General features: G+C 44.5%; 1 protein-coding gene across 1 annotated transcript in view; it reads left to right on the top strand.

Annotated features, from left to right (window-relative positions):
* LOC117368842 overlaps positions 1-25,656 on the top strand; it is a 211,742-nt gene that overhangs the window by 144,404 nt on the left and 41,682 nt on the right. The window contains 1 exon segment of the mRNA XM_033962586.1: positions 24,735-25,082. Coding sequence (XP_033818477.1) covers positions 24,735-25,082 — 348 coding nt within the window.

The following is a 25,656-nucleotide window of genomic DNA, read 5'->3' as shown; positions in this document are numbered from 1 at the left end:
CCCTACCAGCGCACGTTCTTGTTCAGCAGGAACTTGTCTAACTTTGTCTTGAATCCTTGGAGGGTGTTTTCCCCTATAACAGCCTCTGGAAGAGCGTTCCAGCTTTCTACCACTCTCTGGGTGAAGAAGAACTTCCTTACGTTTGTACGGAATCTATCTCTTTTTAACTTTAGAGAGCGCCCTCTCGTTCTCCCTACCTTGGAGAGGGTGAATAACCTGTCTTTATTTACCAAGTCTATTCCCTTCAGTATCTTGAATGTTTCTATCATGTCCCCTCTTAATCTCCTCTGTTCGAGGGAGAAGAGGCCCAGTTTCTCTAATCTTTCGCTGTACGGCATCTTCTCCAACCCCTTAACCTTCTTAGTCGCTCTTCTCTGGACCCTTTTGAGTAGTACCGTGTCCTTCTTCATTTACGGTGACCAGTGCTGGACGCAGTACTCCAGGTGAGGGTGTACCATGGCCCAGTACAGCGGCATGATAACCTTCTCTGTCTCTTCAGTCCAGCATCTGCCACTTCCATTCACTGTCTGTCTTTCCCTGCCATCTCTCCTCCTGCCCCCCCTCCCCCCAATTTGGTCTGGCATCCATCATCTTCCTTCTGTTTCCCTCATGGTCTGGCATCTCTGTCCTTCCCTCCCCCCTGTGGTTTTTAGCATCTCTCTCTTCTCATTTCCTCCACTCAGATCTGATCTCGTTCTCTGCTCTCTCTTCCCTTTTCTTCTCTGGTCTTCCTTCTCTATTTTCTGCCTCCATCTAAATTAAATTCTTTCTTACTATTTAGTCCTGTTTCCCTCTTTTCACTGTGTCTACCCACAGCTTGTCACCCCTTTCCCTCACCACTCCATTATCTTTTCTTCCCCCTTTATTTATCTCCTCCTTCCATCCAGTATGTGTTCTTTCCCCACTTCCATTCAGCATCTGCTCTCCCCTCCCAACTGACATCCATCTGCCTTCTGCTCTCTCTCCCTTCTTCTCACTTCCATCATCTATCTCCTTCTCTCTCTCATCTCCTCCATTCCATCATCTGCCCCTTCTCTCTCTTCCCCCCCCCAACTTCCATCATCTGCCCCCCTTCCCCTCACCTTTGCGGGTCACTTTCTTTCCCCTGAGGGTGGCTCATGTCAGAGGGAAAGCTTTGGCCGAGCAGAACCGCTTGCAAGGAACAGTGGAACTTACTTGATGTCATGCTGGGGCCCGTTGCCGTTTGAAAAAAAAAAAAAGGGACCTGCAAAGGTGAGAGGAAGGGAGACCTCCAGGAAGCTGCTCTTTGCCCTCCTTCAGCGGCCCAAGAGTCTTTAGGCAAGCGGCAGCTCTGTGTGCTTTTAACTTCGGCACAGAGCTGCCCCTAAGCAGTAGTTTAATGCGGTTTCATGAGGCAGCTTCGATGATGTGATGTGGGCCGGCCAAGCAAAGGCCCCGAGGCTGCCTCATGAAACCGCGCTAAACTACTGCTTAGGGGTAGCTCTGTGCCGAAGTTAAAAGCACACAGCTGCCGCTGCTGGTCTGAAGGTGCGGAGACAAGGCAGGAGGCATACGTGGTGGAAGGCAGGAGTCCCGGCGAAGGCAGGAGTCCCGGCACAGCGATGGCAACAGGAAGTTGCAAGTCAGCTGACGCTGGCACCTTTCCTTGCGGCGCGGACCGGCAGTTGAAGAACTGTGATTTAGAGTAGCGAAGCAGCCTGCAAGATTGCAATGTCAGCGATCTTGTGCTGCTTGTGCTGTCCTCCGCCGCGGACCCGCCCCCTCCTCTGATGTCAGTGGAGGGGGCGGGACTGCGGCGGAGGACAGCACAAGCAGCACAAGATCGCTGACATCGCGATCTTGCTGCAGGCTGCTTCGCTACTCTAAATGGTGCGGGGAGGCCAGAGGGGAAGAACGTCGGGGAGGGGGAACGGACGCCGGAGCACCCCCTCAGGGCTTGCACCCGGGGCGGACCTTCCGCCCCGCCCCCCCCCTTAGTACGCCACTGCCTCTGACCTTAAGCAGCTTTTTTCTACTCTGTGAAACTCTGATGGAAGGGGGGTTAATTCCTCCTTCTCTCCTTCTCTTTCTAGTTTAGTTAGACAAAAGAACATGAATTGCTCAGTACAGAGATAGTACCAGGAAGTGATTTTAAAAGCTGTAAGTGGACATTAGTTTGGTGAGTACATTACAATATCTGTCTATGTATTTCTTCTTTATAAAATATGTAAGCTTAATACGGGAATGTAACTTTTTAGGGATAAGAATGTAATTTTTAGGAATGCTTTTGTGACACGCCCATATGGAGGTATAGAAACAAGCCTTATATGGAAACAAATAATTTGGACCAGTTAGATTGTAGTGAAGGAATGTCGTCATTTAGGATATATATATATGGATGTGTAACTGGTAAAACGTTGGAATTTGTTACTAGCAAGGCCAGCTTTTGGCTTCTGTAATAATTCTCATGATGCAACCAACCTTATGATTAACCAGACCTGATAATGAATAAAAAATAATTTTCTTTTGGAAAACATTTGCATCATTTTTCATTATTAATTTTTACAAACCTAGAGTAGCCACGAGTACGCTTGTGTGCAATTATCCTGGTCAGCATCGGAGCTAATACCAGTGTGGCCAGCGATATAAAATCCTAACACAATGTCATAAAGGGGGAGGGGTATATGTACTCATATCTTTTAAAAAAAGAGAGAGAAGAAAATAACCATTTTCAGAAAGTGAAACATCAATCCATTCTTTCTCTTTCCATCTCATGGTGACTGCCTTGTGATTTCCTGCTGGTACAGGAGGAAAGAGGAAGGGGCAGGAATGAGGAAGTTAGACAAGAAGACTCTCACCACAGGAAAGTGGACATAAAAGATAAGAAGTTACCACAGGAAATTCCATGTCTATCCATGTACTTGCACCAAAACAAAAATGTTGAACCACTCGGCCATTTATTTGCATTGATTTCTCAAATCATTTTTAAAGACACAATGGGCTCCTTTTACAAAGATGCACTAGCGTTTTTAGCGCACGCACAGGATTAGTACGCGCTATAGCTGAAAAAATACCGCCTGCGTAAAAGGAGGCAGTAGCAGCTAGCACAGTAAAACCGCTAACGCACCTTTGTAAAAGGAACCCAATATTTTCAATACTTTGTATTTTTGTTCTATATCTGTTGATATTAATTTCTACACAGTTCTTTTTTAATTTTTATTTTAACTGAGCATAACAGTGATTAATTTACATACAGAAAGTATTTCTCTGCTTATATCAGTGAAGAGAAAAAATACAAAAATTATATCTCGTCATTTGGTCTGAGAATCATAGCACAAAAACTTTGCTGTACTCTGAATATGTTATCATTTGCATCATAAATCTTCACCATACCTCACTCGTACAACATACATCCATGCCAGATTAGGAATGATCATGAGCAACTTAAATATTCACATGTCATCATGTGCTATAATTAACTTATTTCAGATGGTCTTTAATCACTCCATACCATACAGCCAGACATGAACTCCCTAATCCAGCAAATTAGAATACAATGGGCAAGTTATAAATCAAGCTATTTGGGTAACAATATTACATTACATAGTGATTTATATTCCACCTTTACCTTGCTGCAATTAAACTTATAACAAAAGCTAGTAAATATGATAATGTAACCCCTTTGCTCCATAAGGCCCACTGGTTGCCAATTAAACATCGTATTTCATACAAAATATCTTTACAAACTTTCAAAATGATGTAAACAAAATCACCTCAATTTATAGACAAAAATTAGGAACATAAGAATAGCCTTACTGGGTCAGACCAATGGTCCATCAAGCTCAGTAGCCTGATCTCACAGTGGCCAATCCTACCTGGCCAAAAACCCAAGGTGTAGCAACATTCCATGCTACCAATCCAGGGCAAGCAGTGGTTTCTGCAATGTCTTTCTCAATAACAGACTATGGACTTTTCCTCCAGGAACTTGTCCAAACCTCTTTTAAAACCAGCTACGCTATCCACTCTTACCACAACCTATGGCAATGTGTTCCAGAGCTTAACTATTCTCTGAGTGAAAAATAATTTCCTCCAATTGGTTTTAAAAGTATTTCCCTGTAACTTCATTGAGCGTCCCCTAGTCTTTGTCATTTTTGAAGGAGTGAAAAATTGATCCACTTGTACCCGTTCTCCACTCAGGATTTTGTAGACTTCAATCATATCTCTCATATCGGCTCATATGGTATCACCATACTCACCATACCCTCTCTGAGAATAATAGGCACCAAAAGACATGACATTTTTTTCAGTTGTCACCCCACAGATGTGGAATATGCTCCCCGCCTCAATATGAGAGGAAGAAAATTTCAAAGGCCCACTTAAGAGCCATTATTTTAAGGATGCTTTCAACATCTAAGCCTCACCTCTACTCCCTTCCAATCTCTCTTTCAAAGAAGCAAGTTTCAGTGTCCCCCCATTGTTTTTTCCTTACTTGTTTTCTATCCTTTTTCAAATGTATTTTTCCCCCTCTTTCCTTTTTGTTTTGGTAAGTCATGTACCAGTTGTCTTTGATTAGTTACGCCATTTGAATTTCTTTGTTGTTCTCTTTTAAAGTATTGCTTTGGCGTATTTTATTTTTATTTTATATTTGCCTCCCCTGTATATTTTTAATTTGTATCTCGCTTAGAAATTGGAAATTCCAACAAGATGGCGGCCAGTTAGGTCATCTTCTGTGCTGTCTCCCTTGTTCTGCTTTTTTTTTTTTTTATTTTGCCTTTGTTGATTTGTCTTTTGAATTTCTTTTTTGTTGGTTTTTTGTTTTGTCTCTGCTGCTTTCGTTTGGGACTTCCAGTCTCGTTTGTATTTGCTTCTTTTGAGCTCACTTGCCGATTTCCAGTTTGACAGTTGCTCCAATTTAACAGCTGAGGGAGCCGTTGCCTGCTGCTTGAATGGTTCTATGGTGGCGGTTAAGAATTGCAGGATTGGGTCCTGATTCTTTTCACGGTGGATGGGAAGAGGTCTGGCTTTCGGCTCCTTGTGTTTATGTCCAGCCACAAGCGGAGAGGAGCGTGGGAGCACTACTTCGCTTCCTCCCAAGCCAGCATAAGACTAGTTCCGTTAAATTCAAGCTCCACCTACAGCGTGCTGAGGGCCGATGAAGGCGGGAGCCAGCCCACGCCGCTACGGAAGGACTCCATCGGACCGGCATACAGGTCAGTCGAGCCCGCTCGGCCTCCTCCCCTTTACCAGCCGGGAGAGGAGATTTTTTTTTCTTCATCGAGCACCAGCGGTGGGGACTGACCCATGCCGCTGGTGGAAGAGTCCATCGGTCCCACCTGAAGCCTATTGCTTTCATTATGCTGACCATGCAGCCGGCGGAGTTCACCATCTGGGCCCGTTCTCCTATTGAACCTCTACGGGCACTCACAGCTACAAGCGGCAGCAAGTACACCTTGAGGCCGGCTCCTCCACGGAGCTTCTATCGAATCTGCCCTCCTTCAATCTGGGCGTGTGAGCCGGCTCCGCTCCCCTTCGCCGAAACCAACTTCGCCAGGACAGACCAGACTACACAACGGTCTATGCGGGCCGCTTGTGTCCCAAAATAAGCGCACATGTTTCCTTCTCATGGCATCTGAGGACACGCGATGGGGTGGAAGACGGCGAATCGGAGCAGGTTCGCAGGCGATGCCATTGACGAACGGACTGCCTCTGAGGGGTTCGTATCATGTGTGGCAGTGGTGGTGATTGCCTTGCCTGAGATGTCGCCTGTTCTTAGAGGAATCTCGGGACCCCAGATGATAGCCATCGGAACTGGGGTTGATGGCGGTTGAACGTTTTTTTCACTCTTTGGCCTGTAATTATTATGACCATTTAATAATAGATCCTAATGCTTTTTGGAATATATTTTATTTTATTTCTCTTTATACTTATTTTTTATCTCTATTTTTATTTATTTTACTTATTATTTTAATTCTATCTTTAACTTATTTATTCATTACTTGTTGGAATATTCATTTCTATCTTTATTTCTACCTCTGTCTTTATATTTTTTATCTTTACTTTTCATAAATTGTTTCCTCAGGTACTTTAGTTAGATTGTGAGCCTTTGGGATAGTAAGGGAACTTCCAAGTACCTATCTTAATTTATTTTATTTATTGTATCTTTTAATGTAACATTTTTGTAAACCGCGTAGAACCTCACGGTATTAGCGGTATATAAGAATTAAATTAAATTAAATTAAAATTAAAATAAGCGATTTTATCAAATTTTAATTAAAACTTGTTCTAGGCGGATTACAAAAGAGGTAAGCTGGACATTACCATGCGAGATACAGGGTTAAGTACTGATAAGATAAGAATTAATAGAGGTATTGCATTTGTTTGTCTTGACAAATTTTTTGAATAGCAAGGAACAAATGCCTCACAGCACTCATCTCCAATTCCCCCCCCCCTACCAAATGTTCAGGAAGTCAATCAAAACCTACCTTATTGATAAATTCCTCTAACTTCTCCCCCCCCCCTCTTCCTTGCCTCCTCCTCAGACCTTGACTTACCTCAGACTCTCGACTCCTCCAATCCTGTCAGCCACCAAATGGCTTAACAAAATGGATCACCCTATCCAACTAATCACCCCTTCTTCGTTACCTCCCTTACTAAATGCCTCTGTTCTGCTTTATCGAACTTCGCAATATATATCACCGCCGTATGTAATACTACTGTATGAACTCCGCTACATATATGCAACTTACAACAAATGTAACTTCTCTGCAATAGTAACCGACCTGAAATATAACTTCACTGTAAATGTAGCGTCGCCGAAAATGTAAATGTAGCTATGCCCAAAAAAAAAAAAAATGTGTAACTTCGCTGTAATGTACAGTCTCTTCATCTGTTAACCGCATAGAACTTCCATGGTAATGCGGTATACAAAAATAAAGTTATTATTATTGCCCTTTGGAAGGTTTTGTAATCATATTGAATACGCTCGAAGGAAGGAAAGGTGACTAGTGGAGTCCCTCAGGGTTCAGTGCTGGGGCCAATCCTGTTCAATATGTATGTAAGTGACATTGCTGAAGGGTTAGAAGGAAAAGTGTGACTTTTTGCAGATGATACCAAGATTTGTAACAGAGTAGACACCGAAGAGGGAGTGGAAAATATGAAAAAGGATCTGCAAAAGTTAGAGGAATGGTCTAATGCCTGGCAACTAAAATTCAATGCAAAGAAATGCAGAGTAATGCATTTGGGGATTAATAATAGGAAGGAACCATATATGCTGGGAGGAGAGAAGCTGATATGCACGGACGGGGAGAGGGACCTTGGGGTGATAGTGTCCGAAGATCTAAAGGCGAAAAAACAGTGTGACAAGGCAGTGGCTGCTGCCAGAAGGATTCTGGGCTGTATAAAGAGAGGCGTAGTCAGTAGAAGGAAGAAGGTGTTGATGCCCCTGTACAGGTCATTGGTGAGGCCCCACTTGGAGTATTGTGTTCAGTTTTGGAGACCGTATCTGGAGAAAGACGTAAGAAGACTTGAGGCGGTCCAGAGGAGGGCGACGAAAATGATAGGAGGCTTGCGCCAGAAGACGTATGAGGAGAGACTGGAAGCCCTGAATATGTATACCCTAGAGGAAAGGAGAGACAGGGGAGATATGATTCAGACGTTCAAATACTTGAAGGGTATTAACGTAGAACAAAATCTTTTCCAGAGAAAGGAAAATGGTAAAACCAGAGGACATAATTTGAGGTTGAGGGGTGGTAGATTCAAGAGCAATGGTAGGAAATTCTACTTTATGGAGAGGGTGGTGGATGCCTGTAATGCGCTCCCGAGAGAGGTGGTGGAGAGTAAAACTGTGACTGAGTTCAAAGAAGCGTGAGATGAACACAGAAGATTTAGAATTAGAAAATAATAATAAAGATTGAACTAGGCCAGTTACTGGGCAGACTTGTACGGTCTGCGTCTGTGTATGGCCGTTTGGAGGAGGATGGGCAGGGGAGGGCTTCAATGGCTGGGAGGGTGTAGATGGGCTGGAGTAAGTCTTAACAGAGATTTCGGCAGTTGGAACCCAAGCACAGTACCAGGTAAAGCTTTGGATTCTCACCCAGAAATAGCTAAGAAGAAAAAAAAAAAAAAAAAAATTTAAATTGAAACAGGTTGGGCAGACTGGATGGACCATTCGGGTCTTTAACTGCCGTCATCTACTATGTTACTATGTTACTTTTAACATTCCATTGTACTTTTCAATATTGACGAATAGAGCTTTTTCTTGGAATTATATCAATGTAGCAGTGGTGCAAAATTTTAAAATTGCATTTTCCTAAGGGACCCTTTTCCTAAGGGCTCCTTTTATTAAGGTGCGCTAGTGTTTTTAGCACACGCTAAAGATTAGCACACGCAAACCATGCGCTAAATAAAAAATACTAATGCAAGATCTATGGAGGCATTAGTGTTTAGCATGCGTGGCATTGTTGCGCCCACTAAGCGCACGCTAAAACCACTAGCGCACCTTAGTATAAGGAGCCCTAAGTGGCAAGAAGCATTTCATTTTCATTTTTAAAATTTGTTTATTGAAATTTTAACAGTACAAAAAACAACCCAGAAAAATAAAAGGAGAGTCTACATCAACTAGTGTTTAAGCCCGTTACATTAACGGGTGCTAGAGTAGATGTCTGTCTATCTTTTTTTTTTTCTTTTTCTCTCTATCTCTGTGTACGCTGTCTGTCATTATTTCTGTCTGTGTCTCTCTGTGTCCCTGTCTGTCTTTCTTTCAGTCTCTGTCTCCCTGGCCCCCTGTCTGCCTGTATTTCTCTGTTGTGCCATGCCTGCCTGATTCTCTGTGACTCCTTTCCTATGTCCTTAGTGTCCCATCTTGTCTTTAGTGCTCTCAGTGCCTCCTTCCTATGTCCTTAGTACCCCCAGTGCCACCTTCCTATGTCCTTAGTGTCCCATCCTATGTCCTTAGTGACCTCAGTGCCTCCTTCCTATGTCCTTAATGCCCCCAGTGCCACCTTCCTATGTCCTTAGTGCCCCCAGTGCCTCTTTCCTGTCCTTAGTGTCCCATCCTATGTCCTCAGTGCCTCCTTCCTATGTCCTTAGTGCCCCTTCCATGTCCTTAGTGTCTCCTATGTCCTCAGTGTCCCATCCTATGTCCTTAGTGCCTTCAGTGCCTCCTTCCTATGTCCTTAGTGCCCCTTCCTATGTCAGTGCTCTCAGTGCCTCCTATGTCCTTAGTGCCCTCAGTGCCTCCTTTCTATACTCTTAGTGCCCTCAGTGCCTCCTATGTCTTTAGTGTCCCCAGTGCCACCTTCCTATGTCCTTAGTGCCTCTATGTCTTTAGTGCCCTCAGTGCCCCCCCACCCCCAAAGCCAGCCAGCCTGCCTGCCTCCCTCCCAACCCCCCTGTACAGTAGAACCTATCATTTTTCTAACCCTCCCTCCCATTCCCCTGTGCAGTAGAACCCTTGAAAGCAGCATGTTTCCATCTCCCCCCCCCCCGGCCACTACCGCCGAAGTGCAGCCGACCTCACTTACCCTCCCATCCGACCCTCCCACCACGAGGCGAACAGAAACCTCCCGGTTTGAGCAGCGGCCACAGCACTCTAAACAGGCTGCTTCACGGCCTTCTACTGCCCGCGATTCCCTCTGCCGCGTCACCGGCAGAGCAAATCAGGGCAGTAGAAGGCCCCGAAGCAGCCTGTTTAGAGTGCTGCGGCCGCTGCTAGTCAAGAGGTTTGTCGGGACCTTGAGAAGGGAAGGGGGCGGCCAGACCGCGGTTGGAGGGTCGGATGGGAGGCTCAACGGGGGATCGGATGTGCCGGGGAGTGGGGGTAGGGGGGGGTGAAGACGACGACACTGGAAAGGCTCTGGACCCGAGCTGGGAGGAAGACCAGTGTTTGCTGAGGCTGCGGCTGCCTGGAGACTGCGTTCAGCTGCCCAGGAACCTCGTTGGCCTGCACTGGACACTCCAAAGAGGGGAGTAGAAGGAACGGTGGCGATGACAGCGGTTTCTTTCACAGTGAATGAGGGGGGGAAGCTCCAGAATGTTCCCTGCCACTGCGTTCTAAAATAGAATCCGGCCACAGATCACACACCACAGCGGCAGGGAACACGAAACTCTAAGTGCTCATGTGGCGCTTAGAGTTTTATTATATAGGATTATGATACATACTACAATATGGATGCAACGGGGGAACAATAAGCATCCATAAATATCGAATCCATTCAGAAATAGATATGAAGCTATATAAGTGAAAATGATCAATAAGCACCTATGGAGACCTTGGCTATCGATGGGAAAAAATTAGGGTTAACAAATATGTAGAGTAGTCAAACCAATTGAAATGTACCTAAAAATTGGGAGCGAGAGGATAAATTCCTAAGTGGGAACCATATTTTAGTAATGTTATAGCCCTTATTTGTAAGGGAGCTAGCGCATTCGTAATTATGAATCATTAAGAACATAAGAACATAAGAAATGCCTTCTCCGGATCAGACCTTGGTCCATCTAGTCCGGCGATCCGCACACGCGGAGGCCCTTTTAGGTACTCCTTTGTGGAGACCCGATTTTCCCGTAACCCTCAATATGATTCACAAGAAGGTACGCATCCAGAACAGTAGTCTCCATCACAACCTCTTCCGGGAGAGTATTCCAAGTGCCCACCACTCGTTGTATGAAACAGAACTTTCCTATGTTAGTCTTGAACCTACTGCCGCTCAGTTTCAGACTATGTCCTCTAGTCCGTGTCACATCTGAAAATGTTAGTAATGAGGGTTCCTGATCTATTTTGTCAAATCCTTTTAATATTTTAAAAGTCTCTATCATATCTCCTCGCAGTCTTCTCTTCTCGAGAGTGAACAGTCCTAGTTTCCTGAGGCGTTCTCTGTAGCTCAAATTCTCCATACCCTTGACTAGTTTTGTGGCTCGCCTCTGCACCCTCTCCAGCAGAGTTATATCCTTCTTAAGGTATGGAGACCAGTGTTGGACACAATATTCTAAGTGTGGTCTAACCATAGCTCTATAAAGTGGCATTATAACTTTTTCCGATCTACTCGTGATATCCTTCTTAATCATGCCCAACATCCTGTTTGCCTTTTTCGCCGCTACCGCACATTGAGCCGAAGGTTTAAGGGTTCTATCAATCACTACCCCCAGATCCTTTTCTTGTTCGCATTTGGTTAAAGTCCCCCCCCCACATCCTATATTCATGTTCTTTGTTTTTCTTTCCCAAATGCATTACCTTGCATTTGTCTAAGTTAAAATTCATCTGCCACTTTTTCGCCCACGTCTCCAGCTGGTTGAGATCCTTCTGCAGATCTTCGCAGTCTCTTAGAGTGCCAACCGCCCGACATAATTTTGTATCATCTGCAAACTTGATTATATTGCAAGTTGTTTCTTCTTCTAGGTCATTTATAAAAATATTGAACAATATAGGCCCAAGAACCGAGCCTACCACTGGCTAAAAACGGTGTTAGTGGGCCACGCTCAGGAGGCATGCAATAACTGCAGGCTTGGTGTGTACCACCCACACACTAAAAAATATATTTTATTCTTTCACATGAGGGTGTGTTTGGGGCGGAGAGTAGGTGTGCCCTGCACTAATCGATTAGCATGTTGGCATTGATGCATGCTGACTGATCAATGCTGGACTGGTGCAGGAACCATTAAAGTCTACTAAATAGGTGGTGTTGAGGGCTCACGCACTAGTGGCCACATGCTAATTTTGCAATTTGTCATTAATAAGAAAACGGCACTGTCAGCCATCTTAGAGCCATGCTAAAAAGGAGGTCTCAGTGTGTGGGAAAACCATGTACTAAAACAGCGCTGACCACGGGGTTTTTTCACACTTTGGGTAGTGGAAGAAAGTTGTGATCACTGGGGGAGTAAGGGGGGGGGGGTCATGCCTTAAATCCTCCAGTGGTCTTCTTGTCAGTTTGGGCACCTTTGTTTGGGAACTTAGACGCAACTGACACAGATCTCGTTGCCAGCATCTAAGTTCCCTCTTGGAAAGCTTCGATTATGGCTGGGGTACGTCCAGGTTGAAGCTCGCCCATAACACACTATCCAACACGCCCCCTTTGCTCTCTGAATGCACAGCAGCTTAGAAGTGCTGCTGCACATCCAGAAAGTTGGTTTTAATTATCAGCACTTGGATGTCCCTGCTATTAGGGCATCCAAGTGCCAACTTAGGCTGGTTTTGGGATGTTTTAAAGTTTTGATTATGAGCCCCATACTGTACACCCCACCTCCCAACCCAGCCCTACCTTGTTGGTTCTACTGCTGTACTGAGTCTTCCTATAGCATTGGCTATTCCCCCCCCCCATTCCCACACCCACATCCCACCTCCCATGGAGTATGAACTGGCCTAGATTCAGTACACACTGAGCAAGAGGCCTAGCATAATGACTTTTTTTCTTTCTGCCTGGTTGCAACCCAAATGCACATTTTGAAATGTAGAGTTTTGAAAAAACTGCTTGAAGAGTTTTTGAACCCTGATTGAGCTTTCTCATCTGAGAAACTGTATTGTCCTCTGTTTTAACAGCAATTTACATTACATTACATTAGTGATTTCTATTCCGCCATTACCTTGTGGTTCAAGGCAGATTACAAAAGGAGTTTTCTGGCCTTTTCCAGAGGAATTGAAGAGTAGAGCGGGTTACTTCAGAGAATTGTGGTGTTAGTTTGTCTCCAAGGATTTCTTGAATGAGATGGTTTTTATTTCTCATTAATGTATTCACCACTGAGGTTAGACTGACCAGTCTTTAGTTCCCAATCTTCTTCTTCCAGATTTGTGAACAAGAACCTAAAGATCGCCCTCTATGCATCGAGAAGGTTGTTGAGGTCCTCCTAAGACATTTCCACAACCCCACCTCTCCAAAGGAAATCACATGACGTGACACCCACTAATGAGCCTTCTCCTGAACAGACCTTACACTCTGGAATAAGCAAATTGAATGATTGAGTAGGATTTTTTTATTGCCTTTTTTGAATACATTCACCCAATATAATTCCAGGAAGGCTTCGCTTAACGCAAGATTATCTCTACTTTTTGCATGTTTTTAATGGAAGTAGCAACTAACTAAATAGTTGGACCCACAGGGGGGAGATTCAATATAGTCCGCTTAAAAAAACTAATGCCAACTAGTATGGCATTAAGTGCGATTCTATAAAAATTAGGCATACTATAAAGAATCACGCTCAGCATTAGGCATCACAACATTTAGGTGCTCCCAATTTATGTCAGGGTTTTCTTGGCCTACATGCCTGCACCTAAGTTAAGCACACAATGGTGCCTAACTCAAAAACACACCCACAATCCACCCCTAATCATGCTCACTTTAACTATGGGCCAAGTTCTCCAAACAGAGTCCCGAAGTTAGGTGGTGGTTTGTGGCCTACCATCATCTAATGAACCAATCGGGACATACTTTTTTTTTTTATAATGCAGGTGCCAGCGGTTAGAGCTACAACCTCAGTACCCTGAGGTTGTGGGTTCAAACCCCATGCTGCTCCTTGTGACCCTGGGCAAGTCACTTAATCCTCCACCGCCCCAGGTCCATTAGATAGACTGTGAGCCCAACGGGACAGATAGGGAAAATGCTTAAAGTACCTGTATGTAAACCGCATCGAGTGTAGTTGTAAAACTACGAAAAGGCGGTATACAAGTCCCAATCCCTATCCCCCCTATCCCCTATGGAGGCACATAGGGTCATCTACAGATGCCTAAGGCTGGCGTGGGTGTGGTTTGCACTGGAAGTGGCCTTAGCCATCTGTAGGTGACCCTATGTGCCTCCATAGGTACAAGACAGGCATCTTAAATGCTAGCTTACATTTAAGGTGCCTATGTTAAAAAAAAAAAAAAAGAAGTGATTCTGGACGCAGCACCTGCTGGTGATTGACATGCGGCAGGCACCCATTTTGCAGGTGCATGCCGCAACAGGTGCCGCGTCCAGAATCAGGCCCTATGTGTTTTGGACTAGGCACCCACATTTTATAGAATTGCATTTTTTGAATGAAGCACCTAACTTCCAATTATGTCCATTTAAAGGTGTTAAATGTTAATCATTGGAGTGATTAAGCCTATTAATCAATTAGGCATGTACATTGGCTAGGCATGCCGATGTAGGTACCTAACTTTAGCTGGACTGTATAGAAAGTGCCCCACAAAGACTAACACCAGTTTTACAAACTATCCTCCCCCTCTCTTTTACAAAAGGGTGGAAGAGGTTTCTAGCACCGGACGGTGCGTTGAATGCTCTGCGCCGCTCTGATGGTCATAGAGTTCCTAGGAGCACTTCCTCTTCCCGTGTGGGCAGGACGCTGCAGAAAGAACACGGGACAGCGGGATGCTCGCTTCGTTGTGCTGCTGGCTTCCCAAAGATATTAAATTACAGTGGTGGGGAGGTGGTAGGTGGGAGAGTCAGGAGAGCCATACTACCAATTGCCAATTTTGGGGAGGTCTATGGCTCCTGTGGCCTCCCCCCATTCCGACACCTATGGTAAGAGGAAATAAAAAGACGGTGAAATGTGTGTGCCTGAAAAATAATAGGGAGCCAAAGAGGAAAGACTCACATAAATTTATTTATGTATTTATTTATTTATTATTTAATTAGTTTTCAGTTCCATTTTCCCCAAAGAGCTCAGAATGGGTTACAGGTTGACATCCATAATAAGCAGTTAACAGGTTATGATTTGCCACAGTTCCAGTGCAAGGTTTTTCAATACAAGTTTAAATAACGATTATACATAGTACAGACTGGCACTGTTCAAAATCTTTGAGGAAAAGGGATTATAACAACCACTAATAGTATTTCTGAGATTGCACATGTGGTGCTATCATTAGCATTTTGTGTGACAATGAGCTGGCATTGCACAGTATATCCGTTTACAGTTTTGATTTCCTGGGGAAATCTTGTAGCAGAGAAGCCGAAGAGGGAATCTGAAAGCTTCTCTTCATTTGACCAGGAAAGTCCAGCCCGTCTGCCCATCATGGAAATCTCCTGAGCACATTCCCTTCCTGCCTTTACATCTATTGACCCCAGGACTTTACTTTTCTTGGACTGAAAGAGAAGATAGGGTTTTTTCAGGAGATTCTGTGAGTATTTTTTTTTTTTTCCAGTGAATCATAGTGTGCATTTATGATCTGTTGCAATGTTTCCAGAAAGAAAGAAATGGTTATTTTCTTGGGTTAACACTTACTAACGGGTGAGACCCTCTCTGCTGCAGAGGGTGAGATAAAAAGGGGAATCTGAGCTGGAGCAAGGGAATTATAAATCACTAAAACAAAAGCAGAGCCACATGTAAAATAGATGAAATGAAGGTATTTGTTATAATATTAGGGGGATTTTCAAAACACAAAAATATCCAAAAATCAGCACTTGGATGTTTTTTTCTGCAAAATATCAAAGTGCCAATAATCAACGTTTTGCAGGACATTCACTCTTCAAAACATCAAACTCAGAAAGAGGCATGTTTTAGGCATATTTTGTGCAGGATTTGGAAGGGCTGTGGGCTGGGTTAGACTTGGACGTTTTGCGGTGATAATCAAACCTGGATGGACCATTCGGGTCTATATCTGCTGTCATTTACCATGTTACTATAAAACATCCTAGATGGAACTTAGATGTTCTAAGCTAGAAGTGTCTAAGTACAAAAAAGGAACCCAAAACGGAGGGTTTAAGTAATGACTCCCCCCTCTCCCCCTCACCACACACACACACTCCCAGTAGTCACTAACCCTCTCCCACCCCACAAAAATATGAATAAAACAGAAGCATCCAAGCTGAAAATGTCCCATATTTGAACATGGGAGGGGCCGGCGTTGTAATTGACTGGCCTCGCAGACATCTCAATAGAGCAGTGGGGCACCTTAGAGGGCACAGCTGTGAAATTCACATAAAGAGTGCCAGATATACATCTCACCATAAGCCCCTAACTATGGAACTTTAGGAAGGCCGTGAAGACCTTCCTCTTTACTAACCCAGTGCCTTAATGATCTGTGCCTCAGTGACTTAGTAACATAGTAAATGATGGCAGATAACTTCCGACTTTGGGCCCTAGTACTTCCACCACCTAAGCGACTGAACTCAAATGCCATTCCTAGTATTACTTAAATGTATTACCTACTGTAACGCAGTTGCTGTATTTCAACTATGTTATATCTGTCATGACTGTATCATCTATTATAACTAACAACCACAATATCAATGGTAATATATTAGCTAAATAATATATTTAGAGACCATTAGAAAACCTCAAAAATGAACACACAATTGTAAATTACTGGTTTTCACTAAATTAAATTATTAGATTGTTGTTTTATTAAAAAAATACTCAATTTTAATAATTTATTTTAAATTTTAAATATTAAAAGTGTTTTGGGAACAAGCCTCAGACCTTGGAGTGCATTATTCCCATACTGGGATTTTTTTGAAGAGAAAAGGAAAAACCTACTTCTCCTGCCTCCTTCTGACATCATCGGCAGTGCAATACAATTAATTGAACATAAATACTACATAAAACACACTATTAATTATGTCATGTCTGTCATCGCCTGACCTATATTGTGAATGTATGCTTGTAACCCGTTCGGGGTTCCTTTAGGAGAACGGGCTAAATAAATAAATAATATTGTGGTAGAAGGGACTGGTCATGAACAAATAAAGTTCAATGATGGTTCCTTGATGATTCTGTTGTGGGTCTGGTTCAGGAGGTGTGGGTTCTGAGCATTGTATTTATGTGATTAGTAGGTTTTGGCTAATCCTGTATGTGCGTTTTATTTGAGTGACGGTTTATGTATGGGATTTATATTTTAATACTTCTTCATTGGTAGACATTCTGCAGAACATTCACATAAATCCAGTACCCATTTTTTTAAAACTGCAAATTGTCTATCTTGTCTTTTCAAATGTGGCCATTTTTCAGATGTGCATTTATTTTTTTGAAAAATACATGTCCAAAAGAAAAATGCACAAAATAAGTCATTGGGATGAAGGAGTGGCCAGCAAGAGCAGTGGGGCATCTTAGAGGCACTGCAGTGAACGTCACATAAAAACTCCTAGGTAAACATCTCACCATAACCTCTTTATAGCGTAAGGTGATCCAAAACCCACCCTAAACCTACTGAACCCAATTGTACATCACATCAATAGCTCTTATGCCTGCAGGTGTCACCTATATGTAGATACAGTGGGATTTGGGTGGATTTTACAAGGTTTATATAGTCCACTATAAGTGTAGTAGTTAGAGTGGGATATGGGCCTGAGTCCCCGTTTCTATGGTTGACTACACCACCCACCAGGCTACTCTAGAGACCTGCTTGCTGATCTACTAGGGATGGCTATAACATTTGAAGCCTTCATACAGGCAGGAATGTACTTTTTCATTCTCATCTTTGGGGAGGGAATGGTCATCTGGTCAGTTTGGACACCATTTTGGCACTTGTTATTAAAATAGGTCTAGCCCCAACAATATAAATTGTGTCCTGGATGTAGTCTAAAATGTTTGATATGGCAAAAAAATGTCCAAAGCCAGCTCTAGTTCTGCCCATACCATGCCTCTAGCAAGCCCCCTTGAGATCATCTAGAAAATAGGTTTTGAAAATAGTGAATTGAAAGAGTTTGGCAAGAAAAACGTCCATCTGCCCCTTTTTTTTTTTTTTGTGGGTTTTTTAATCTTTATTCATTTTTAATACTTTCATTAAGTGAATACAAGAAAAAAGATACATTTTACACTTTATACATCACTTAAAATCCTAAGAATATATAATATCAACATATTTCCCCATTAAAAAATTATAGATATAGTTATTGATATAGTTTTTTGTTTTGTTTTTTTTAATTCTTTATTCCGTTTAAAACTAACAATATGTGCAACATAATTAATAAAAACATTTTACACTTTAACAGCGCTTAATATTCTATCAAATTATATTACATATCAATTATATATATCAACCTCCCCATTATACACCCAGCAATTGCACTCAACCATAAATAGATCAAAGTATCCCCCATCCACCCATCCTGGACCTGTCTATTCATAAACTTTATTGATTTTCAAACTTTGACAGTGCAATACAATTAACTGAATATAAATACTACATAAAACACACTATTAATTACACATCTGCCCCTTTTATGCTACATTTTAGACGTTTTCCTTTTTTGAAAATGAGCCCCATAGGCAGTTAAATATGATGAAGTTTTAGGACAATATTGTTATAATCAAAGTATTGCTAACAGTATTTAACTTGTTATTTAAGATGTCTTCCCCTCCCCTTGAGTTTTGCGGCACCCGCACTCACAGCATATGATAAAAGTGATATACTGTATTTTCACGCATATAACGCGCGTGTTATACGCGTTTTTACCTACTGCGCATACCCCTCGCGCGTTATACGCGTGAGCGCGGTATACAAAAATTTTTTTACATAGTTCCCACCCCGCCCGATGCCCGATTCACCCCCCCAGCAGGACCGCTCGCACCCCCACCCCGAACGACCGCTCGCACGCGCTCCCACCCGCACCCGCATCCACGATCGGAACAAGAGGGAGCCCAAGCCCTCTTGCCCGGCCAACTCCCCAACTCCCCGACAATATCGGGCCAGGAGGGAGCCCAAACCCTCCTGGCCACGGCGACCCCCTACCCCCACCCCCCACCCCGCACTACATTACGGACAGGAGGGATCCCAGGCCCTCCTGCCCTCGACGCAAACCCCCCTCCCTCCAACGACCGCCCCCCCCAAGAACCTCCGACCGCCCCCCCAGCCGACCCGCGACCCCCCTGGCCGACCCCCACGACACCCCCACCCCCCTTCCCCGTACCTTTGGTAGTTGGCCAGACAGACGGGAGCCAAACCCGCCTGTCCGGCAGGCAGCCAACGACAGAATGAGGCCGGATTGGCCCATCCGTCCCAAAGCTCCGCCTACTGGTGGGGCCTAAGGCGCGTGGGCCAATCAGAATAGGCCCTGGAGCCTTAGGTCCCACCTGGGGGCGCGGCCTGAGGCACATGGGCCCAACCCGACCATGTGCCTCAGGCCGCGCCCCCAGGTGGGACCTAAGGCTCCAGGGCGGGTGAACGGAGAGTCGGGACAGCGCACGGAGAGTCGGGGCAGTGCACGGAAAGTCAGGGCGGGTGAACGGAGAGTCGGGACAGCGCACGGAGAGTCGGGGCAGTGCACGGAAAGTCAGGGAGGGTGAATGGAGAGTCGGGACAGCGCACGGAGAGTCGGGGCAGTGCACGGAAAGTCAGGGAGGGTGAACGGAGAGTCGGGACAGCGCACGGAGAGTCGGGGAGGGCGAAAGGAGAGTCGGGGTGGCCAGAGGAGAGTCGGGGCGGGCGAAAGGACAGTCGGGCTGCATGCGCGTTATACGCGTGAGCGCGGTATACAAAAGTTTTTGTACATAAAATCGTGGTTTCTGCGCGCTATACCCGTGTGCGCGTTTTACACGGGTGCGCGTTATCTGCGTGAAAATACGGTACACTACTGGAGTTGCCAAATCTTCACCTCCCTTTGCCACATGACTCTCTTTCTGGAAATTCTTTTTAAATCAGGACAGTGAACCTAATTCCACTTTGACTATTTCCGTATCTTTCTGCCACATTGCCTTTGTCTACGATTGTACCTCTTGGTATCTAATGGTCTTCTGTCTCTCCCTATCTAGTGCAAAACAGTCACTTGAGCCCTGATTCTATAAGATCCGGACTGTACAGAATCAGGGCCTTGGTACTAACATTTCTATTAGCAACGCTGTTCTTGTGATTTTTCTCGTTTACCATAATGAACAGTTTTGTAACATCATATATTGTTGGAATGTGAATGTTCCATGTGATCACAACTTCCTCATTCTCTTAAAGTCTATCGGTCATAATCCTAGCGATTTTCTTGCGACATACTTTACTTAAACCACATGACTATGAATCAAGCCACAGCTTTATGTGAGCTTGACAGCACAAATAATTATCAAATACCAGGAATGGATAATACACAGTAGTACAAAGCAAATCCCCAACACTGCATTTTGAACGTCACCATGGTGTTGTTAAAACACTGATGCTCCAGCTCTTAGATATGCAGGTTATATCTTCTCCTTTTCTCAATATGTGAATTATGAAGGGACATCATTCTTCTGTATAAGCTAGGTGATCCTGCCACCTCTACTTACATTGCACCTGAAATACTCCACGCCTAGACGACCTGGCCACTTTTCCCTCAGAACAGGACACCATACTGTTACTACTACTACAAATTATTTTTAGAGCACTGTGCAGCGCTGTACAGAGTCACAAAGGAGACAGTCCCTGCTCGAAAGAGCTTACAATCTAAACAGACAAGACAGGCAAACAGGATGCCAGTGTGGGGATACAGTTTGGAGGGGGGGATGAATAATCTACTGGCTAGGGTGGTGACTGGATTGTTGTGAGAAAACATCTCAACCATGACTAGTAATCAATAACCTTCCAGACTAGAAGCAGCAGGTCCACTGATCAAGCAAACAGGCACTACTGCTGAAAAAGCTCAGGCATGCCTAGTTACCCAGTACCAGGAGAGAGACTTTTGGCTAATCCTAGTTTTGAGATTGTATCCCAGTATAGTCTGGTGCTTGTGGTCCTTGATTCTACTCATTGAAATCTTCTTCTGGAGAGCTATGTGGTTCCTTCATTACTGCACATTAGTTTTGCAGGGCAAGCTTGGATCAGGGGACTTTCCTATCCTCTTTCTTACCCTCCCTCTTCAACTAAAGCTACCACCTTAAGGACACCAGGCCCTGGTTTAGATTCATTCCACTAATGTGGCCCTGTGTTAAAAAAAAAAAAAAAAAAAAGTTAATCATCTCTGCTGAAGGGGTTGGAATTTATCAGGCATGATGGTGGCTCTAGGGACTGGGGGTTTATTTGACTGGATTGGAAGCTGGAAATATATCAGACAGGATTAGGAAGATTTGAAGCATAAGTACATAAGTACATAAGTACATAAGTAGTCGCCTCCGCCGGGGCAAACCAGAGGTCCATCCAGCCCAGCGGTCCGCTCACGCGGCGGCCCATCAGGCATATTGCCTGATCAGCGGTCCCTGACTAATTTTATGCCTACCTCTACACTTATCTCTAAACCTTCCACTGCTCTTATCCCTTTGTCTTCCAGGAACCTATCCAGGTCATCCTTGAAACCCTGTACTGTGCTATTTCTTATCACGGCCTCCGGAAGGGTGTTCCATGTGTCCACCACCCTCTGTGTGAAAAAGAACTTCCTTGCGTTTGTTTTAAACCTGTCCCCCTTCAATTTCAACGAGTGACCCCTTGTTCTTGTGGTTTCTTTCAAATTGAAAAATCTGTCTTTGTCAACCTTTTCGATGCCCCTCAGGATCTTGAAGGTCTCTATCATATCTCCTCTGAGTCTCCGCTTTTCCAGGGAGAACAGCCCCAGCTTCTTCAGTCTGTCAGTGTATGTAAGGTTTTCCATACCCTTAATCAGTTTAGTTGCTCTTCTCTGGACTCCCTCAAGCATTGCCATGTCCTTTTTGAGGTACGGTGACCAGTACTGTACACAGTATTCCAGATGCGGGCGCACCATAGCCCGGTACAGTGGCAGGATGACTTCCTTCGTTCTGGTCGAGATACCCTTCTTAATGATACCTAACATTTGGTTTGCTTTCCTTGAGGCTGTGGCGCATTGTGCCGACGCCTTCAATGTCGTGTCTACCATTACTCCCAAGTCTCTTTCCAGATTACTGACCCCTAGCATTGATCCCCCCATTTTGTAAGTGAACATCGGGTTCCTTCTCCCTATATGCATGACCTTGCATTTCCCTACATTGAAGCTCATTTGCCACTTTTTCGCCCATTCTTCCAATGTCGTAAGATCCCTTTGGAGATTCTCGCAGTCAACCGTGGTTTCAACCTTGCTGAATAGTTTGGTGTCATCTGCGAATTTGATGACCTCGCATTTTGTTCCCGCCTCCAGGTCGTCAATGAATATGTTAAACAGGAGCGGTCCCAGCACCGATCCTTGAGGAACCCCGCTCGTGACCCCTTGCCAGTCCGAGTAATGGCCCTTTACACCAACCCTCTGCTTCCTGTCTGCCAGCCAGTTTTTGATCCATCGGTGGACCTCCCCGCGCACCCCATGATTCCATAGCTTCCTGAGCAACCGCTCATGTGGTACCTTATCGAAGGCTTTCTGGAAGTCTAGGTAAATTATGTCTATGGGTTCACCTTTGTCCACCTGGTTATTTACCCCCTCAAAGAAGTACAACAAGTTTGTGAGGCACGACCTACCCTTGCAGAACCCATGCTGGCTCGACCTTAGCTGTCCATTTTTTTCGATATGGTCACAGATGCTGTCCTTAATCAGTGCCTCCATCATCTTTCCCGGGACCGATGTGAGGCTTACCGGCCTATAGTTTCCCGGGTCGCCCCTCGAACCCTTCTTGAAGATGGGCGTGACATTAGCTATTTTCCAGTCCTCCGGGATCTCTCCAGTTTTTAGGGATAGGTTGCATATTTGCTGAAGTGTCTCTGCTATTTCATTCAGTAGAAATACTTTTCTTCCCCTACAGACAGAGAGCCCACCCAGAACAGATCCAGCTACGAGCTAACCCTACCTCAGAGACCAGCAGATGAAGCCTGTGTTCTGCAGGAGGAGCCACTATATCTGGGGTTCTGCAACCAAAATCTTTATTTTCTCAGGTAATGAAAGGCAGCATAGAATGTAAAATACCTTGTAAACCAGAAAGAGGCTGGTAAATAATGACTTATGGGGAATTTTTGGAGTTAAAAATCTGGCAATGGACAAGAGTCAATGTATTTTAGCAACTTTATAAGGTGTTCCTTATTACAAATTGTGGTTTCTAACATCATAAAGCTTCACTAGGGCACTAAATCCTGGATTGTATCTTTTCCTAGAATGGATATACTTGCTGTAAAGGGTAGAGTTGATCAATCAGAGGCTGGGAAACTATTGGATATATGCATAATATCAAATCTGAGTAAATGTGAGAAACGTGATGTATATGCCATTCTCTGTAGAACTGTCTAGAGCTGATATAGGGAGGAATCACAGATGTACAGCAGAACAGCATCACAACCTGCTCTAACAATGATTTGTTGATTGGGCCAAAGTTGTCAACTGTCAAGAAGCATTTTTTACATAAGAACAAAAGAATTGCCATAATGAGTGAGTCCAAAGGTCCATCAAGCATTAACATCCCATTTTCAAGAGTGGCCAATCCAGGTCACAAGTACCTGGCAGTATCCCTCAAAGTATCTAGATTCCATGGACTTTTCCCACATCTTTTTTAAACTCACTTACTAAAACTGTTTTTACTACATCCTCTGGCAATGGAATGGAAAACATGAAGATGAGCAAAGAGGTTTCAGTGAATGAGACAAGCGGGTCAAGCTGTGCACACATTGGCCCATTTTGCATCCTTTTTCCCTCAGCCTCTGGATGCACCTGCATTCTCCCTGAGTCAATGGCAGCAAGTTCACCCCAGTGTGGAGCAGCTGTGGGATGTGCACATTCAAGTGATAGGATAAATGTTGTGGTGTGCAAGAGTTTGTGAAAGGGGAGCGCCCAATACCAACCCTTGCCTAGGGCTCTATGTATTTGTAATTTTATAAAACTGCCAGCTTGGAATCTCAGCTCTTATCCTCGAAGCCGGCTTCTTGCATCCAACTTTTTAAAAATGGACGGGGGATGGGGGGTGTCCGGTGGCAGGAGGGAATGGGCATCCCTCCTGCCATTTTGGGGGGGGGTTCATGGGGGTGGACAGTGGCTCGGGAGTGTTCTGCATGACAGGAGGGAGTGGGCATTCCTTATGCCTATTTTTGGGGAAGGGGAGGAGATTTGTTCAGGGGAGTCGGAGGTGCAGGGGGGCCAAGACTGGGTGGGCATGGAGCAGGGGTATTCAGCACGCTTATTCGGCTAGGCATCCCTCCTGCCATTTTCGCTGCCATGGGGTGGTTGTTGGGGGGGGGGGCTTTTTTTAATGGGGCAGTTTGTGTAACACACGCACATCTGTACCATTAAAAAACAAAGAAGCCCTAAGAGCAGTGACCTAATATGCCGGCACCTAACACTAGGACAACTACTAATACCTAAGAAGTTAGGCGCCAGTAGGCATGATTCTGTAAACGGCGCTGAATACCGCCCAGGAATTAGGCATCGTTAGGTGCCATTTATAGAACCATCCCCAAGATGTATTAGCATACACTTCCTCCATTGCATGCAAATATCTCTCATGCATATTCATTACGAGTATCCTGAAAACCTGACTAGCCAGATGATCCCTGCAGACTGGGTTGAAAACCATTGCCCTATGGCATTGTTAATCCAAGATACAGAGGAGATGACCTGGAGGGCTGTACTCACTTGTGCTTCACTGAAGGAACCAAGAAGACAACCAAGAGGGCTGTGCTCTTGCAGGGTTCCACAGGAGGGGGAGATTCTGTCTCCTCCCACAGAGACTCCAAACTTCAATCCTTTATAGAAGAACTGTTTGAATGATGATATCATACAGTTTTCTTTAGGGTTGTTGCATCCTATTGCGCAAACAGTGCAATCATCCTGGACAGTGGCTTCAAGAAAGCAGTATTGGTTTGTACTACTGAGCCATTTGTGAATATTTTTTAACAAACAGCACCATATATTGACAGCGTGGCAACCCTCAATTGGAGGTATTTGTAGTACAACAGGGCTGAGTATCTGGTGGATATTATGGGTTATAATAAGCATTACTTGTAATTCTTTGAATGCTTCTAAGATCTTCCTCTCCTTCTCTTTCAGTGTTTCTGAGTTTGTGGAGCCCCCAGAATTCTACACAAATATCAATTGTCCCAATACCGAAGACCCCAGCGGTAGGAGAGAATGTCCTGCTGTCCGTCAGTTTCGGTGGGAAAGCATTATTCGTCAGCTGGCATAAAGGAACGACCGCCAATGATAATAATCGGATCTTACATTTTGTTTCCAATCCTTTCCTTTTACACCATACCGTTTTTTCATATGATGGCCGGGTGAAAGGGTTCCCAAATGGCTCCATAGAAATCTCCAAAGTGAAAATAAGTGACAGTGGCAGTTACACTTTGCAAACGCCATTTCCAAGACAACATGCCACAGTAAATATAACAGTCTATGGTGAGTGAATTACATGGTATTTATATCCCCACGTCTAATCTGCTATCCCAACTCCTCCCCTCCCCCTGCCCTTTTTTATTAACCCTATAATTCCCTCTTTCTACTGTAACCTTATTCCACTTGGATAACTTTAGCTAGGTTCCTTTAGTGGAAATATCAGTTTGTTATTGGGTCAGAGCCAGGACCAGTTTATACTGGGAGGCCATTGGCACTAGTAATTTACTCACTTCACACTCCTTTGGCATACAATAATCCAGTGCACTGGAGACAAGAGCAGGCCACCAGCCAGGAGCAGCCAAAACCCGCCGTCGGAGCCCCTTAAAATACTGTTTTTCTTCGGCGCGCTTCCGCCTTGCGCTCAGTTGTCTGCTCTGAGTTGTCGGTGCGCCTTTGTCGGCGCGCGCTTTTGACTATGAACCAAAGGTACACACCCTCTCACAACTTCTGCTGTGGCTGTGCTCCCTCTGCCTGTTGGCTGCTATGGAGATGAAGTTGCCTGGTTCTTGTATCAACTCAATGGATCTGAGAAGTTCAAAGTCACTGCCATGTTTTCCCTGACACAGCCCTTGGGAGG

This window comes from Geotrypetes seraphini, chromosome 11 (genome assembly GCF_902459505.1).
Source record: "Geotrypetes seraphini chromosome 11, aGeoSer1.1, whole genome shotgun sequence".
NCBI lineage: Eukaryota > Metazoa > Chordata > Amphibia > Gymnophiona > Dermophiidae > Geotrypetes > Geotrypetes seraphini.
This window is presented reverse-complemented; position numbering and strand designations above follow the sequence as displayed.